At 33.6% G+C, this 20,021-nt stretch overlaps 1 protein-coding gene across 1 annotated transcript in view; it reads left to right on the top strand.

Moving 5' to 3' along the window:
* LOC118747174 (formin-like protein 1) overlaps nucleotides 1-20,021 on the top strand; it is a 43,911-nt gene that overhangs the window by 23,679 nt on the left and 211 nt on the right. The window contains exon 4 of the mRNA XM_036481164.1: nucleotides 19,603-19,905. Within this exon, the coding sequence (XP_036337057.1) occupies nucleotides 19,603-19,905 (303 nt within the window). The remainder of the gene's footprint in view (nucleotides 1-19,602; nucleotides 19,906-20,021) is intronic.

Genomic DNA, 20,021 nt, shown 5'->3' with positions numbered 1-20,021 from the left:
TTGAAAAAAATGTCGCTTACGTTATTTTGGCGGTTAGGGTTCGATATGTGCACAACCATGTACGACATGGCGTATGAGTAACATATATCCTGCCTCTATTTCATATAAAAAATTGTTGCATATTTTCGTTTTATCATTCTCAAATTGTATATTTATCCATCAATTTTTATCCTTAGCAGCTTAATTTATACATAAAGTTTAAATTTTTTTCATACAAATTAAAATAACTTGGGAAAATGACCTGATCTGGAAAAACTTTATCTACATATCTATAACAAAACAGGGACGAAAAATAATCATTATTTTTAAAATTTCAACCAAAAATATCAACAAGTTGTAATCGCCGTAAAATAATCTTAACTATATTTATGTATTTGTGTTCGTATGTACTACCGTAATTTATAATGATTTTTATTTTTCGAGTTTAACCAATAAAGTTTAAAGGAAATTATTATTACTAGATTTTTATTTTTTCGATCAAAGATAATAATTTTGTTTTTTCACTTACAGCTGAATGTCGAAAAATCGAGTGAAAAAGTTGGGCATTAGAAAATATTCGTGTCATTATGTTAAAAAAATTGTCATTTCATTCATTTCCACATGGCATTTTTTAAATGCCTCCAATTTTTTGTAATTTCTATGTCTAGTGGAATACCGATCATTCAAAAAACTCAAAAGCTATACCAGCGTGATTTCCGACGTATCCTCTGCAGAGATAGCGACACCCTAATAAAATGAATAAGTCCCAAAATTTTCAGATCCAAAATTTCGGTAGGTTGCGTCTGTATAGCCTTTTCAATTTTATAAATAATCTTTATTTTTCAATAATAAATATATCTCTGAGCGAAAAAATAATAATCTAGTGGCAAAAAAATATTTTTAAAACCAACTTTTTAAATATGAACGAAATTGGACCATAAATACTGCTTTATTAAATATCTCCTGCACCACCTCTCGGTAAAATTGTTTATGGAGTTTTTCCTTTCAATGTGAACCAAATCGGATTATGAATACGTATTTTTCAAATATCTCGACTCCTACGCCACCTATCGGATTAATTTTTATTAGTTTTTTTTTTTTGATAAGTGGCAACGCCTTACAAGAAAAGATGTTAGTACTGCAGTAAGCTTAAACATTTTAATAACGATATTTGAAACCCCATTCTACATTTTTTTTAATCTCTTCCAACGTTGCTAATTTTAATGAGGCAATTTAATTATTCGGGTGAGCTTTTATAAAGTTTCGCGTATCTAGACAATAACTGACTTCCTTAATTAAAGTCCTTTTTTTTTAGATAGGTGGCAACCTATTTAACGAATAATTCTACGTTAAGGATTTCTCAACCCTGTTTTCTTTCATATTAGCATTGTTTATATCGAGTATTAACTGCCAAAAAGACATAACCGACATTTCTTCTTATTTTGATGCAGAAATATTTCTAGAGCATTTAGGCATATATCTGTTAGTTGAGTGGGGTTCAGTAGGCATGCGAACAAATGTTTCAAGACGTGGCGTGTATTCCCGCATGCCGGACTCTCGTTTGGCACATCTACATCTAATCTGCTCAGGCATTAGTTTATTTAACCTGCAGCAGTAGCCAAAGCGAAGAAGCTCTGTCTCGTCCACGCCTGGTGGTTGTGTTCGCCATGTTCGTCATGTAGATGATGTTGTGGCGACATCAGACGGCAGCCGGTCGCTGTCCGGAGTGCCGTGTTTTGGTTTCGTCCATTGCGTCCTTCTTAGCTCCGGCGATCACACAGGCGCTGCGTAGTTTAGAACCGGCCGGCCAATTGCCTTGTATGTTGCTAGCAACGTTTCTTTCTCATTGCCCCAGGTCTCAGGCCCGGCACGCGACGCGAGGACCTTGTTGCGGCTCTGCACTTTATTGATAATTGCGGTTGTATGCGCCGTGAAGTACAGCAGAGTATCGAAAGTTACTCCGAGAATTTTCGGCTTATTAACCATCGGAATTTGTACGCCCTTGACGTGAACTCCCAGCTGTAGGCTGACCTCCTTCGTCCAGCTGGTAAAAAGGGTTACCGAAAATTTTGTAGGGGGGTTAATCTTCTTGCAGTGAAGAAGCGTGAAAGTTCGAAGAGGTGACCGTTTACTTTCGGTCACAAGCCATCAATTCCATTCCCGGACACCATGAATGAGCACTCGTCAGCATAAGAGACAATCGACATTCCCGCTGGTGGTTGAGGGAGCTTTGATATTGTCGAAATTAAGACAGATCTCCATAGCATGCGTATACTACAAAGATGTGCGCCAGAAAACTGCAACGATTGCTGGAGTCGATTGTGTGAATTTGAAATTAAATTATAGGTTACATTAACCCCGATGATTTCACTAAGGCTGAAGCGTGCGAACCATTACCAAACAAAACAATGGTATTAACTTCAGTCGCAGACATTCGCCATTATGCCACACTTTCAATTGTTCGCAACAGTTCCAATTATATTTACGTTCTCTTTCAGAAATTTTTTTTCACAAGCAATGCTGGAAAGTGTGATAAATACCGTCACATTAATTCATATTTCGCTTTGTCATTTTTATTTTGACTTTTGTTTTCCTTTGAATTCGCGTATGCGTGCAGGAGACTCCGCTTACCTTATTCTTCGCTTTTCACGAATCTTATCAATTGTGTGCGCTTTGTGTGGTGTGGGCATTTGTTTTTGTGGAACATAAAAGTGGGTGATGTGGGCGTCATGCGAAGAAAAGCAAATGTCAAGAGCAAATGCAAATTGTATTTTTGTACTTAAACAACAAAAACAAAAAAAAAAACACTTCGCAAGTGCAAAGGCAAAAGCCAAACCATAAGTAAAAGTAAAAGCAAAATCAAAATGCAAGTGCCGATATTACGAGCCTTTCTCGACAATGGCATTCGCATTCGGAATCATTACAAACATACATCCACACATAAAATGCGCCTTCGTGGCTCGTGCATATGTTTTTCTTTATGCTTTTGGGCCTCTATCGCAGGACAGCTGGTGGAGTCCGTATCATCGACATTTGAAAGTGGCGCAAAGAAAGTGTTTCAGTTTAATTTGTGACTCGATGCCGAGCGAACGTCTAATGCGGAAAAGTCGGGAAAACAAATTTTCACATTGCGGCGCAACGGCTGTTGATAACACGACGACGGGTTGGACGCGTTTAAGACGAGTGCGCGAGACGAGTATGTTTGTACATATTTACATATGTGATACGGCGCGACATGTGAATACGCTTAGGCAGTAGGACCCATGCAAAAAAAAAAACAATGTGAAAGTCGCTTGATTTTAATGCAACGCCAGCGAAATGAATTGAAAATTTAATGTAGCGCAAAAAGACAAAGGGTGTGAAAGTCTGATGGTGATTCGCGAAAGTGAAAGTGTGCGGAAAATGACAGTGGTGTCGGATTGCGGTGTTAGCGAAGGATTCATGTGAAAAGTGTAGAGCGAATTGTGTTTTGTTAGAAATGAAATTAGGTAATTCAATAAAAAAAAAAACTACTGAGTATTAATATGCAAAGAAACTAATGAAAATATTAATACTTTTTGTGGCAAGTAGATCGCCAGGGAAACGAAGAAAAAATAAATTGTGCGGTCGATTTTAAGTAAAATATTGCACTAATTAAACTGAATGTATGTAAATAGTGGAAACAGAATCAAAAGTTTTTTAAAGCTTGCTTTAGCAAAATATTTTTTATTCTTAAAAATTAAAACTAAAACAGCCTTAAAAAAATCACCGAATGAGTTTTTGAAAGTATGAATTTGAACTTTTAAACTTCAGAGTTTAACGCGTATAAATAAATTAAATTGAACTGCCGCAATTTCAAGAAAAGCTATGGTGTAAGAAAATCATCTCAATTAATTTTAGTGAGTTTTAGTAAAAGATATAAAAAAAAATAATTCCTTAGTGCTAATTTCTGTTTTGTGTGTTTAGATGCACACATAAATATTTATAAATATTGGGTAAGTAAATTCAATACCGTCAATAATTGTATTTATTTCTCGAAGATTAAACCCAATTGATGAGATATTGCCATATAAAGATTTCTCTGAGTGCATTGGCGTACAGCTTATTTCCCGCAGCTTCAATTTAACAGTTTAGATAATAATAAAATGAAAAATAGTCAAATTAAAAGAAAAAAATTGAATGTCAATATTTAGTTAAATACTTTACTAAAAACATAGACAAATTAAAATTGTGCCTTGACATACGGCAGTAACGTGCATTAACTAGCCGCAAGGTTGTGGGTTTGGGTCCCAGCAGAATTTTCCTTTATTTCGTTTTTTATAAATTTTTTTATAAGTTCTATATATATATTTTTTTTAAGTTGCTTTCAGTTAGTAGTTGACTTTTTTAATAAAAATTTATAATAACTAATAAATTTAAATAAAATAAAATTAAATTAAATATATAAACCAAATAAAATAAAAAAAGTAAAAAATAAAATAAATAATAAAAACAAAAAAAAAAGTTAGGCAATCCCTCCAACCGAGAATCGAACTTGGCACCTACATATTTGTAGCACGCAACACTCACCACTCGGCTGCCGTGGAAGCCAAAGTCGCTTGCTTTGTTTGCTTACTTGTACAAAGGAAAACAGCTCGCCGCTTTTTACCAGCGGTTTCATCGAAAATTCTCCTTATCCGAGTTAATTCCCAAAATTTTCGCGCATCTGTTCGGCTGCTTATTACGCATTTGAAAGAGGAAAATGCCTGAGTTAATGCAAATAAAGGCTGTTTATGCAAATAAGCGAGCCCGTTTGTCACCCGTATAAGACAGCAAGCATTTGCAGAACTACCTTCTCACTCACGCGAAGGAACGAAATGCAGCTGCATAGCGAGAACTTTTCTTTCAGGCAGGCACTTTCCCTCGTTGTGATTATGATACATTCGTAATTCAGAAATGTATTATTCCTGAATTAAATACATATATTACAATGCTTAGGGCTTGTCGAGAGCTTACAGATTTTTGAAAGAAATGGGACGACTGAGTCTAATACCTTTCGTATTTGCTTTTAGGGCCATAGCCAAATTGACAAGTAGTTGCTTTTTTTCAAACAGCATTGGTTCTGATGTACGGAAATGTATAAAGGAATTAAAAATTATCATTAAGAGAACGGAAGTTTCCGAAACTTTAAAGATTCGCCTTAAAGTAGCCCATAATGTGAATTGTTTGAACTTATAAGAAAATCAGGTTTAAGGTATATGGTCGGATTAATCTGGTGAATAAATTTACAGAAAATTTCTCAAATTTTGTGACTCATAAGATTAATATTTTTGAAGATCCTGACTTACTTGGTGCGATTAAACAAAGAGTGGTTGAATTCTTTTCCAAGCACTTTTAAGAGTTATTAGTGTTGTTGTGTTTAAATTGTCTAATGCAAAAGAATAACATCAAAATTCATAAAAAATAAAGTCGACTTTAACTGCTTTGTAAATTGGAAATTTGCATGAAACTTTACAAAGCTCTTTAAATCCATTTTATTTTATTTTTTTTTGTGAATTAGGTCATAAAGATACAAAAAATTACAAAACTGAATATTAGAAAATTTGGTCAGTTCATCACAAGAGTGATGATAAGAATTTGCTAATGTTTCCAATTATTGATCCAACATTTTGGAACCGCCATTTAGAATTTAACTAGTAGCTCAAAAAAAGTCTCAGCTGTGATTTTGGTTTTTAAGATTTTTCAACCTCCAAATACTCAGAAATAACTCCATGAATTTTTGTCATTTAAACACCGGACGTAATTTTTCGGTAAATACTTGCATACATAATTTTTCAAAAATTAAACATTTGCCTTAATTTATAATAATTTACAACTCGTCATAGACTTTTCGTAACTTTAAAATTGTCAATAAAAGTTTGGTCATTTAAAAAGGAGACAGAAACTTGCGGTCAATGAAAAACTTGACATAATTTTTGGCAATTTAAAAAAGAGATTTACTTTTTTGTTTTTAAAAAACCTTCGCGTAAATTTACGTTCATTAAAAAATTTAGTATACATACATAGATTTTTGGTCGCCTAAAAACTAGCTAAAATTTTTTCTTGATTTAAAACCTAGAGCTACATTTTTGGCAATTTAAAAACCGAAAATTGCAGCAAAATTTTTAGTCAATTAAAAAACGGCATAATTTTTGGCCATTAAAAAACTGGACATATATACATATATCGTCACTTAACAGATGAAAATGGTTTTATATCGACTGCTGAGTGGAAGATCGACCGATCTGGGCAGCCAGCTTAGAAAAAATATCAGTAGCATTAAGGTGAAGCGTTTTTTGTAAAAAAAAAAAAAAATTAAAAAAAAAATAACCTGAATAATTAAAAAGAAGTTTAGAATCAAAAATAAAATTGCTTAGAACTAATCATGTCAGCAAGCACATGATTCACAGAGTATTTAAACTATAACCAGTTAGTTTTCTTATTGTTACAATAAATTTTGTGGGAGTATTGGGAAAATCCTACCACTCTAATGTACCACCCTAATGCCTGTAAATTTTAGCTCACCATTCAATTCATTAAACTTTTGCTATATTTTTTCATTATTGCAGTACAACTATTTAAAAGAAATGCTATTTTTTTTTTCTTCGAAATTGCCTTGAAAAATACTTTAGATTGTATGGCGACTTTTTTGTTTGCCTCTAAGGTGGTTCGGTCTGAAGCACATAGTTTGCTCTGAGATGCATATACCTCCAGTTAGCTCTTCCTCCAACCATATTTACTTACTTAACGCCGGAGAGTGTTTCGAAGCTTATTGAGAATTCGTTACCTGTCCATGCCGCGGAATTCGTCAATTTATAGTTACTTTCTATACAAATTACGAAAGTATAGGATTATTCAAAAATCAATACTTATTGTCTATTGTCGAATGCAGCCTTAAAATTAAACAAAAAATTCCTTTATTTCTTGTTTTATTTTTGTGGAAGATCAAATTAATTGTAGCGGCTAGACTGTAAATATTATCCACTGTAGAATATTGCTTTCTAAAGCCTGCTTCAAACTCGTTGAGTATTTCGTGCTTTTCCACCCACACACAAAAAAAAAGTGAAAAAAATTAAGCAAATGAAAAAAAAACACAGAAATCAAAAAGAAACGAAAACGACGATTTAAAAAGCAACCAATAAAAAATATATATTTTTTTAATGCCGATTTCGTTTCTACCAAAAAATGCAACCTTCTCATTGCCCTCTACGCAGAAACACTAAGAAGAGGGCGATGAGAAGGCAACATTTTTTGTAGAAACAAAATCGTTATAAGTTAAATAAACAAAATTGGTCTATGTTTAGAAAATAATTAACGCAAACTAAGATTTGAATTGCAAATATTAAGTGAATGTTGTTTTTACTGATATTTTTATAATCACGCACTTCTAATTAAAATGTGACATTTAAATGGAGTTTGTATCTCAAGAAAACCTGTTCTAAAAAGTAGGCTTCTCTACGCTAATGAACTGATAAATAGTAAAAAGTGGCATACATATATGTATATACATATATATGTACATACTTACACTAACTAGTATATTAATATTAATTTATGCTACGCACTACACCTACTGTCATTACCATATGTATATGTATAAGTTATTTCATTTTTATTACGTTTTATTCCATTTTATTGATTGGTTCGATAAAAATTTATTGCTTTTAAATGCTTGATTATGTTGATTCGTTTTTATTTTTAATGACCTTGGTATTTAAATTTATAATTTTTTCAGCCAGTTAAGGTAGTGAACCTCTGCTTATGTAATATTTATTCCATTTAAATAAAATATTCTACGGTATATAAAATTGTATGCTATTATAAAATTGAGGAAATCGAATCTGTACCTTTTTTAAAGGGCTTAGTATGTGATTTTACAGATACTCGGACAAAGCACATTTTTTCAAAAAGCTATAGATATGTATGTATGCGCATATCGAGCCCTAACCGCCAAAAGGGCGTAAGCGACAAAAAGTAAATTTTTCAGTAGGCGTTTTTTTTTTATTAACGCGGCAATTACTGTAGATACTAACGTGAAGGTAAACGAAGAAGTTACGTTTGTTGTTACCTATATAATACTGGTGGTTTTATTTGTCCATCTTTAATTAAAGAGGTGATTTTGTCGCTCCGCCCTTTTTGCCGTCACAAAAAATCGGCTGCAGCAAGCAACTGGGGCGGTTAAGCCAAAAGATATATTAAAAAAAAAAAACACGTTTATGAATTAAAAAACCATTTTGATGCCTTTAACTCATTTCTTGTATTCTTGTTATTAAGAAAACAACTCTACATACATACGTTATTGGATAAAATACTATTTCTCTATAAAAACTAATGCCGGTTTCGTTTGTCCCAAAAATGTTGTTCTTCCATGGTGCAAAATGTGTTTGACGTTACACTCAACCCTGTAAAAGTGCTTGTTTTGCCTATTTGCCTACTTATCCTTATCGGGCTCAAGCCGTTCATAATATTTTCATTTTAAGCAACCTTCTGCTTTACAGGGCAACCATCTCTCCTGACAAAGCATCAAAGGGTAGAGGATGAGCCTTTTAAAAAAAATCTTCATTTACCAGAAATATATGTATTTACCTTTGTTTGTAAATAATCCATATTTGGAAGAAATATGTTAATTGTAAAATCAATAATTTTTGAAGCAAGCTTTCTAAATATGAACGAAATCGGATCATAAATGCTGGTTTAGCAGACTCGTGCGCCACCTATCGGCAAACTTTTTTGTGCGGTTATTCCATTTGCCGAGCGCTCCAAATTTAACTCTCTGGGTTAGATTACATTTAAATAGTATTGCCTAGTACGAGAATTTGAAAATATTTGTTCGCATTTTATCCGAATTCGGCTAGAACATATCAACAGTTATAAATTTAATTTAATTATGAAGAAATAATAGCCAAATGTATGATATCAAACCAGCACCACTGCTGTATATACATACATATGTATGTATGTATGTGCATTTGTATAATTAATGAGAATTGCTCATAAAATATTTATTTGATTTTAATACGATTTAATTTCTGCGCTGCTGCCAAATGTTCATAAAAAAACAATTTATTTTATCACTTAAAAGCAAAAGTCGCATCATTTGATTTAGCAGATGAAGCTTAAAAATTTTGAATGTGAATGCGTTTTTAACACATACTCGCATCGTATTGGTTGAAATTTTTTGACAGCAAAATTTAACAATAAATATTTGAAGCACACTTGGCATTTTAAAAGCAAAAAGTACAACAAAAGTGGTGCCATATGTGGGGATGCATGCAAGCCAAGCCAAGCAATTACTTAAGTGCGGAAAATACATACATATGTATGTGTGGAGGCCGCTTGTTTCGTCTGCATTTATGCTAGCACCCACAGTCAAATTTAAATAAAGAATTAATTTAGCTACGAGAGGGTGTTCAAAATTTTGCTAAACCATTTTAATGAAATTCGACTTTTTTCCTATAAATGTATGTAAATGCACTAAAGCTCCCTACAATGCAATTAAGGCTAAAATTGCTTTTAGTTAGTTAAAGTCGTGCATGATTTTGCGAGCACAATAACCTTGCTGGTGGTGCATAGAAATAAGCCAAATTATTTTTAGCGAAACATGAGTGAAAGGACAAGCCACAAGAAATATTTATAGACACTCCGCCATGTTAAGGTAAAAGGAAATTGGTAAAAAATTTGTAATGGATTTTTAATGTGGATAAAAAAGGAAAATATAGCAATGAAAATAAATAAAATAAAATTAACCAAAAACAAAGTAAAGCAAAAATTGCAAAAGAAAATGAATACAATGCAAGCAATTCTTGTTTTTATTCAAATGTGATGCTGCATTACCTTTAGTACCCCAGTAGCTAGTACTAAATTTGATAGCCTTTTGTTAGCAGTAACTCTTAAAGTGCTGGCTGTTGTGGGAAAATGCACTAAATATAACCCGTAATTGATTACCTTGTGTTGCCTTTTTATGCCCAATGGTAACAACATTTACGCGTAAATATACGGGCATACACACACACATATGTATGTGCATATGTATGCACATGCGTGCCTCTATAATCGTGACTGTGAAATGCTTGCGCACTTGTAAGTGCGATACCAACAAAACGGCAGTCAATTAAATTATTTTTAAGCCCACATAATAAAATTGAGCAAAGAATTAATTTAAAATGCAAATTGTGTAGACCGAAAAGGAAAACGTTCTTTGCCATAAAAATAACAAAGGAAAATAAATGAGTGCAGAACTTTAAAGTCGGGGTAACATTGATACATTTATACCCAATGCATATGTGCATCAAATTGTGATTGGATTGCTAAGCGTATGAAGAATAATAATACAATATGCTGATTTATGAGTTCGTTAAAGCATAATGGCCTTATTCATAAAAATAAAGAAGACTTTACATGATTTCTAAATTGAAAATTTTTATGCCACATTATAAATATCTTTAATTCAATTTTATTTTTTACTTTTTATAAATAAGGCATAAGGTTGTAATGGAACCACATAAAACATTAAAAGGTTGGAGCAGCAAAGTTATTTCAATGAAAAGTTTCTTTTGGAATCGAAAAGTTCGGTTATGCACATTAGACTATGCCAAAGAAAACGAATGTTTTTTTTCGTTCGGTTCCATATGAAGATTTCGTTGTCGGTCACCAAAAAAAAATGTTTGGCAAAATTTCATCCTTCTAAAAAAACAACTTTTTCTTAAAGAATAAAACAACCGCCATGTAGCTTATTCAATTATACTTTGATTTTTAGCAATTTATTTTTGTCAACGGTGTCAGTCATTTACTTCCATTAAAAGTATGTACGACGACTTGTTTATATGGAAAAAACGAAAGCAACCTTCAACAAAAAAAAATTGCCACAAATCAACTGTGAGTCCCAGCTCACTTCTTATGCTAGAATTGAATAAGCTGCAAGTTTTTTTTTAATTGTTATATTTAATTTTTTCTAATAAAAAAAGAGCGAAAAAATTTTTGTTTGTTAAAAATTCTTATTTCTGCGAGTGCTATCTGAAAAATTAAGATAGAGGAACGTGACCGACTACGAAATTTTCATATTGGAACGAAAGCAAAAAATAATAATTTTATTTGACACAATCTAATGTACATTAAGGTGCCTCGCCAAGAAAAAATGCGGTTTTCCACCGGAATTATAAAAGTGAATATATTTTAAGGCTTCCGCCAAAATATTTTGGAAAAATATTTAGATTTACGTGAGCTCATCCGATTTGAACCTTCAAAAATCTCACTACTTTGATTTTGTTGATACAAATTTGAAACATTTTTATTTTTTTTTAATAATCTTAAAAACTAATTTTATAGATAAAAGTTCCATTTTTGGAGGTATTTTCAAATGGATCAATTTCACGTATAGTAAATATTAATATTTTTGCGAAATATTTTGGCGGAATTTTTAGAGTCCTATGTAAAAATAGTAAAGATTTTTTTTTTGTATGGCGAGTGATTCTCCTTGATATTCGCATGTTTATGCACAAAAAGGAATGCATATTTTGCCAGTTTCGCCACAGTTTCTTAGAGCTATTTATATTGTGTGTTTTGAAAATCATCCAGAGAACTAGCCGTACTCACTATGAAGTAGGATATCCCCAATGCAAAACTTCTACTTCGACCTGAAGCTGAGGAAAGAGTGGAAAGCATGGCTGATGGTTTGACGTGTAAGGGTGCCCCTAAAATGTTTTCGGAAACGCAGGGAGCGGTTGAGAGACCCATTGGCCTCCTGAAGTTCACTTTTGGGCAAATGGGCTTTAGTTCAGCTCAGCGAACTTTCGGTGAAAATTGCGACATATGCCACAGCAAGGTTGTTATTCTGCCACAAAAAGAAGAGGATAATACCAAAAAAGCTTCGTATGATTTCCAAACCACAGCTATCATTATCATTGGTGGTTCTGACAGGCCTCGGAGATGGAATCGCTGAAGCTATGTAGCCCTATAACTTATCCTGATGGATATGTATTAACTCGCGGTTGCCTCGCGGCATTCAATTGTTTCAGTAGTGGCTTCTACTAAAAGTCGCAGAGCATCCCAAAGGACAACCTCTGATATGATGAACTATATACGCACAATATTAGGCAAGGTACAAAGGTCAGCCTGCATTGCGATTACTGGGGTGATGATCAGATTATGTCCAATGGAAGCCTTGAATGTCATTTGTCATCTGCCACCAATTGATCTATTTATTAAGGAAAGTGCTTTACACAGTGTCCTGAGTTTAATGTAGCTTTGACTGTGGAAGGAACGTAAAGGCATGGACGTAACCGGTACTCTTTCAACGACCCAAGCATTCGCGAAAAATCTGAAAACATCTGTCCTTCGTTTCTCTTCAAGAAAAACTTCGGCACGAAGAAAGAAGTGGAACTAGCCTATTTTAACTGAACGCTTCGAAGTATCCATTTTAACGGATGGTTCAAAAAAGGATTGTGGGGTAGGGGCGGGAATATTTTCAACCGACATCCAAATCGAAAAGTCTACTCGATTACCAAATTTGGCCCATGTTCCTCAGCCAGAGATATTTGCCATCAAAGGGGCGTGCAAAATAATTTTAGCCTTGAAGCTAGCGATAACCAGCATTGCAAAGCACTTGACTCTGTAAGCATCACTTCCAGCATAATAAAACAGCACAGAGAGAACGTTATGGCTTTAGCTGACAGGCATGTCATTGCACTGATCTGGGTGCCGAGGCACAGCAGAATTCTTGGAAGCGAGATGGCTGACGAGGTAGTCGGGAATGGGTCTGCTCTGGATATCTCGGAGGCATAGGAGGTTCTTGCGGCTCTGAGCTATATCAAGGTCCACGTCTCTCAGCACTGGAAAAAGGCAATAGTAATATTTGATGGAAAGACCTACAATTCTTTAATCTCTGCTGGAGCCTGTGGCCCACCTATTGCGAAACACGTATCTACCTCGACTAACTGCCGTTTACAGAGGGCACTGGGCCTTTGGTATCCATGCTGCACGAGTAGGACTGGAACAGAACACTTCTTGTCGTAGCCGCAATTCATCAGATGTAGAAGAAACGGTGCGATTTCCCAGCACTAGGTGCAACTTCTTCAGTTCTTAAACTTCACTTTCTGGATTTGAGATAGATTACCGACTTCTGCTGCTTTCTTTTCGTGCTTTCTTTTCAGATTAAATTGCGTGTAAGCTCAACACTTCAACCAACCAACTAACCAAACCTCATGAGCAAACTTCTAATATGGGCCACCAAATCCTTTCGCTAACCCGACTTCTTATTCTTTCGATATATATGTCGACCAAACAACCGAATTCACGCTCAAACATTGGGTATAAAACTGCCCCCATAAAGCCGTTACGTGTGTGTGCCATTATCTGCATGCATTCCTACATTTTTAAGACAGCTACACACTGTTTGCTTTTCCATAAGCCATTAGTATAAGGGTACAGGGCGATACGACCGCGCTGGCTTGCTTCTGCTCGAATTGATTACACTGTGGAACACAAAAAAGAACATAGAGTTCGCATATATTAGGTTTGACAGCCAGCTGTTGGCCATACGAACAATGACCCATACTCAGATTTACTAAATCAATTCGTGTTCTCGAGAAAAAAGATTTTCATGATCCAAAAATCTGAGACTAGCGGCCAAATTTTTTTTTTCTCCAAATTTTGATAAAACATCGTTTTTTGGCCTATATTTGCTGGTATGCCATTTTCAATAAATATAGACCAATAAACGCTAAATTTACAAAATTTGGAGAAAAAATTTGGCTCATGAAATTTTTTTCTCGAGAACTCGAATTGATCTTTTAAATCTGAGTATGAGGCATTGTTCGTAAGGCCAACAGCTATCAAATCTGTTATATGTGCACTCTAAATTTTTTTTTGTGTTCCACAGTGTTAGATACAATACTAGTGATCCCAGAGGTGCGCGCACGCAGCACCAACAAAACGGAACCTAAAAGTTTGCGAAAGTAACACAAAAAAAAAGTGAACGCCCGCAAGTTTTTAGATTCGCTTTCGGTAAGTTGCAAATACTCGTACTAGATATACGCCGCGGCGCGCCGTCAGCAACAATTTTTACTTAAATTTCACTTTACTTGAAATTTGCTACAAAAAGCAGCTTGTGCTCGTTTAGAAGGTAAATTTTTAGTTTAAAATGTTCCCTTTACATATGTACGTACATATAATATTATATTGTATATACATAATATTAAACTTTGCGATGATGTTTTTATTTTTTTGTTGTTTTCGTATTCTGCTTTTAATGGCGGCAAGTTGTTGGTATTTTACAAACAATGCATTTTAAATTGAATATTTTTTAGGGAATACATTTACTATGTATATTCGACTAATTGGTTTGCTTGAAAATTAAAGAGTAAAAGAAGAGTAGGAAAAAAGAAAATTAAAGAATAATAGAGGCACTCCTCAGTTATTAAAGTGTGGTTGTGTTTAACACAAATTTGCCAAAATTAATCTTCATCAAATGTATTCTCTACTTAAGCGAACGTCCTTAGCTGTCGCCATTTCCTTTTTACTGACAGTCAAATATTTGCTGTAGTAGTGCGCATTTATGTATGTACATTAGGGTGCCTCGCAAAAAAAAAATGCTGCGGGTTTTTCAAACCGGAATAAAAAATTGGATTATATTTTAAGACTTCCGCCAAAATATTTCGAAAGAATATTATGATTTACGTGAATTGAACCGATTTCAAAATATCCCGAAAAATCTCAATACATATTTTGATGCCGTTGACAAAACATTTAAATGCTTTTATGCTAATTTAAGTGCTTCTATTAGCTAAAGTGATTTTTGTGGAAAAATATTTTTTAAAACTATTTTTTTTAAACTCGATTTTTGGAGTTATTTTCAATTTGGTCTAACCCACATAAATTTAATATTTTTTAGAAATATTTTGGCGGCAGTTTCAAAGCATAATAAAATTTATAATTCCGATGGAAAAACAGTCCTTTCTTGTGTAGTAAGGCGAGTGAAGCTCGCTAATATATCTAGATACATATGCACATATGCACATATATATACTCTTATACATGCTGATAAATATATGTGTGCATGTATGATATTTCATTTGTGCTTTTATGTAACTATATATATTTATGTACGTATGCACATTAGGGTGGTCTAAAAAGAGTAAAGTCAGAATTTTAATTCTCACCCCCTAGGATTGTTCTATTCGAAAAAATATACCCCTATTTTTTTATATCAAAAAATATTGAGAGGTCGCTCAAAGTTTTCCATGTAGTTTATATGGGGAAAAACAACTTTTCGTAGAAATGTAATAGAATTCTGGAAAGTCATTATTTTTCGATCGGAAAACTCAGGTTATCTTCAGAAGACTTTCAATAGTAATACCCAATTGTTTATTTAACATAATACTAACGAATTTTTATTGTATTTTTCGGGGTTTTGGGGGATTTTTGGCGGACTTTTAAATCATAGTTACTGTAAAAAATGGTTAAATAAACGATTGGGCGTTATTATTGGGAATCTTCTGCAGAGAAACAGAGTTTTTCGTTCGAGAAATATTGATTTTTAAGAATTCTATACAGTTCTACTAAAAGTGTTTTTTTCACATATAAAATACATGGAAAACTTTGAGCGCTTTGAGCGACCTCTAAATATTTTTTGATTTCAAAATAAAAAATTAGGGTATATTCCTTTCGGTAAAGAATAATCCTAGGGGGTGAGAGTGTAAAAATTACGACTTTACTTTTTCACTCGCACTTTGGACCACCCTAATATACATACATTCATATGAAAAAAAATCTCCACTTAAGTTTTGCAATTTACGCAAAGAACTCTTTAGCTAATCCATTTTGCCGACAGCTTAAGTTAAAGTGTTTATATAAAACTAAGTAGATGCACACATAGGCATTTTTATATGTACATACATACATACTTTCTTACATAGTTTGTAAGTAAATACATTTTTATAAGAAATACATATACATATGTATGTACCTACACATGTATGTACGTATATAATATGAACCACTATGTAGTAAAATTGCTACTTTTCTTCAAGTACACCACGCAACAATGCTATGCGAATACGGCAGTCATTGAACCTTATTTATCTGCATGTTTATCGATAACTTTCAAGTTTTATTTATCACAGTTTTTATCCATGTATATATCGAAAGATTTACCGATAAATCTATTGATCGATTTATCGATAAATCTATCGATTAATTTATCGATAAATCCATGATCGTTTTATCGATATGTTTTTCGAAACTATTATTAACACGCTTTTTGTCAAGAACGCATATAGGCTAATAACATATTGATACCTCTAAAGATATTTTCATATATGTATCGATATCAATCGTTGTTATATTTATCGATAAATTTTTAAATGTAGATATAAGTATTTACCAAAATTTTTGTGACATTTTTATCAATAGCAACGTCCAATGCCCGTAAAGCAAGAGACTGTACATAAAATGAAGAATTCAGGCTCTGCAATTCACTTCCGAGTGAATTTCAACCAAAGCCATTTTGAATACATATAGAAATGGATTTTGTCGAGTAAACAAGCACGAACTTATTTACAAACATATAAGACATCTGTTCCTTGCCAACGATTTTTGTTTTTTATTATTTGGAAGTAGAACAAAAGAAGACGTTTTTTGGTGCAATATTTTACGAATACATTTTTTCTTAAAAGAGATAATTTTTTTTTTATCTTTCCAATGCATTATATGTATGTGTAAGAAAGCATTCTTCGATAAACATACAGTTTTGCTATGTAATGGGGTTTTTTATATTTTCAGTTCCTACATTATTATTTGGAGTTTAGGTTTCTCAGAGGTGTTGTGTGTGATTAACTTATTACTTAATATAGTTTAAAAAACTAAACCTCCCAATGGAGCCAAAAGGGTCCACACAGGTAGGTACCGATACTTTAGCATCGACATTTTTCGCCTATCGATACTTTCTTTAGATACTACTCCCAAAAATAAAAATAAATATTGATGATTGGTCAAGAGTTAACAAAAAAGTTGAAAACTTAAAAATTTGTTGCACATCCAAAAGTTTGTTGTATGGTGTTGTTTTGTTTTTTATGAAAACGGCAGAGCTTTAAGCGGCGCCATTTTGCCTTCAATGCTAATAGTTAAGTTGGTTTATTTTTCCTGTTTTTAGTTTTATTCTGATTTATTTATTATATACAATTTCAGAATTTACAACAATTTTGTCGTCTATGTAACCAGCCACAGTCCTTAAGAAAATGAAAATCTCCTCTGCTTCAAATCATTTTCAGCTAATGTGTACACAGGCGTCCTTCTGTATTCATTCATTTGAATAATATGCGTATTGCGTTTGGAGCCAACCGAATTGAACGAAAATGTTCAAAAAATAATTGAAACATTCTTCAAATTACAATATATATATTTTTTCTGCTTTGAATTTGTCCTACTTTGATATTCCTTATTGTATCAGCTCCACTGGATTTGTTTATTGCAGATATATGTAGTTTGTCGTCTGCTTTTAATATTTAGCTTAGAACTTAGTTGCCCTGAATGCAACAGAAGTGGGCAACTTCCAGTTTTACCGCCTTAGAAAAATGCACATTCTCATCCACGAAGAAAGCGGAATATTATCTCCCTGAGAGTTTGGGTAAAACTTCCCACCCCGAGACGAGCACAATAGGCGCCACTTGTCTCTGCGTACTTTCCTGCCGATGTAGAGAAGTGACAGCTTTCGGCGAGTAAATACTACCAGCAGAGTGGTCTGCCCTTTTTTTCTCTCATGTGATGTCAATACGCATAAGTAAATAGTACTGTTTGGTAAAGTAATTAAACAAACATATAGCGTGAGTAACTCTTTGAGTTATGGTGTTTTCGTTTCTACAAAAAAAAATTTGTTTGATTGCCCCTTTCTCTTTTCGAGTTATGTGTGTTATTTGTGATAAACAATGGCTTACGTCGAGACACCTAACATTTTGGTTGTTGTATAACTTTTGGAAAAAAAAGTGTTGTTTTTTGCGTTTACAAACACTTTAGGACCTCCTCTGCAACCTATCCGAAAATCGAGCAAAAGTAGTTTTTCGCCAATTGAAATAGTGTGGAATGCCTCTCATAGGGTATTGGCGATCCTTGTTTTTGCTTGTGTGAGTAAAATTTTTAGTAATTTTTCATGAAAATTGCTGTAATATAAAAAGTAGCTTGTGAAAGTGTCAAATTGAATTTTTTAAGAGAGTTCAAGATGAGAGCAAGAGGAACGCGAATGTACAATACCTTTTTTATTGTATCATGATGTAAAAGTATTTTTATAGATATTATTGACTGAGCAAAAAAATTCAATAGCTGCTGCCATTGGAAGCTGAGTATTACATATTTTATGTATTCTGACGTAGTTGAGTTTGAAAGAGATTTTTATTTTATGACTGACTACAAAAACGTGCTATAAATAAATTAATACGTACATACATATGTATGCTTAGAGTAAAAAGTTGCTAAGACCAATTCTTATGAAAACACATATTTTGTTGTATGAGGCAAGAAAAAAAATGCACCATTTCGCGAAAGGGTTAAGATATTTGTTTTATTCAATTAAAGGCAAATTTTCTAAGCCCGAAAGAGGCACCGAAAATCCGATAAGGCCAAAATGATACAAAATCTTTTAATGAAGATTGCATTCCGCTGATTCGTATGGAGTTTTGCTTTTTTTTTTGCGAAATACTTGAAGAAAGTGGCTATAAGAGGTTTCTTTCCTCTCCTATAATATTTTTAAAAATGGACTTAGAAACTTTTCACTCCAAAGCTTCCGCTTTTTACACACTTGCTTGCATTCATATATGTACATATGTGCGAGTGTATATTTACATGTATATTTATGAAAAAACGGTATTATTCTAATCATAATTCTGAGTGTGTTTGAAATTTATGTATACTAGCGTATGCTGCTCTGCCAACAGCTGTGTCATGTCAATCCATTTGACGTTTACAATCCGAAATTTGACGGTTGGTGTTATCTTGTTTATATGTGGATTTATATTTGTATATAAATGTAAATCCATACACATACATACATACATAATACATACATATTAACACACGTAGATTGATGTTTAATAAATTAATTTTGCCATACTCCTTTGAATCAATAACTAATTAAATTTTTTTTTAATATATATTTGTTCCTAGAAATAGTTAAAGCTCATTAAGTTTGAAAAGCAAATCTGCTGATTTATTATGAAGTTTTAGCAAAGTTCATTGCGCTTGAATCACCTCTAAAATACCTAACAGATTGCGTAGAAGTTCACTTAACTGCGAGTCATCTGCTGTCTATGTTGTTGTTTTTGTTTTTTGTTTTCAGTTATGAGCATTTAGGAAGCTTTTAAATGCTTAAAATATTCATGCTTAATTAAACTAAAACTCAACTATTTTTATTGCTTAACACAGCTTCCGTCCATAGTTAGCTTAGCAAATCACTACGCTTTTCAGCTGATCCATTTTAAACTAGATTTGATCATATAAATAGATCGCCAACCAGCCGTTAGAGCATTATCAAATTTTAATCGTTGACGTGTTAAGAGCACGAAAATGGTGCGTAAATTTTTAGTGTGAATTACATATATTAAAAAAAATAAATTAAAAAAAATATATTAAATTTTTTTATAGAAACTCTTCGTTGCTGTTTCCTTTGCCTTACTGGCCTGCGTCGTGGCTGATGTCTCTCATCTAGCACACAGTGGTTATGATTATCCCGTTCCCGCACCGGCATATGAGGAAGTAAAATCTGAACCGATAGCACCACAAAATACTTACATTCCTCCAGCGCCGCCAGCGCCACCAGCTCCAGTGCTCGACATACGTTCGGAACCAAGTGCTCCACCACCACCAGCGGCACCTATAAATACTTACATACCACCAGCACCACCTGCGCCACCAGCTCCTGTGCACCACGCCATACATTCAGAACCAATTGCACCTCCTCCACCACCACCACCGCCACCAGCGGCACCTAAAAACACCTACATCCCACCCGCTCCACCAGCACCACCAGCTCCTGTGCATGAGGCCGTACACTCTCATCCCAT

This window comes from Rhagoletis pomonella, unplaced genomic scaffold, assembly GCF_013731165.1.
Source record: "Rhagoletis pomonella isolate Grant_MI unplaced genomic scaffold, Rhpom_1.0 Rhpom_scaffold_00011, whole genome shotgun sequence".
Classification (NCBI taxonomy): Eukaryota; Metazoa; Arthropoda; class Insecta; order Diptera; family Tephritidae; genus Rhagoletis; species Rhagoletis pomonella.
Note: the sequence above shows the minus strand (reverse complement) of the source record. Positions and strands in the feature narration are given on the sequence as shown.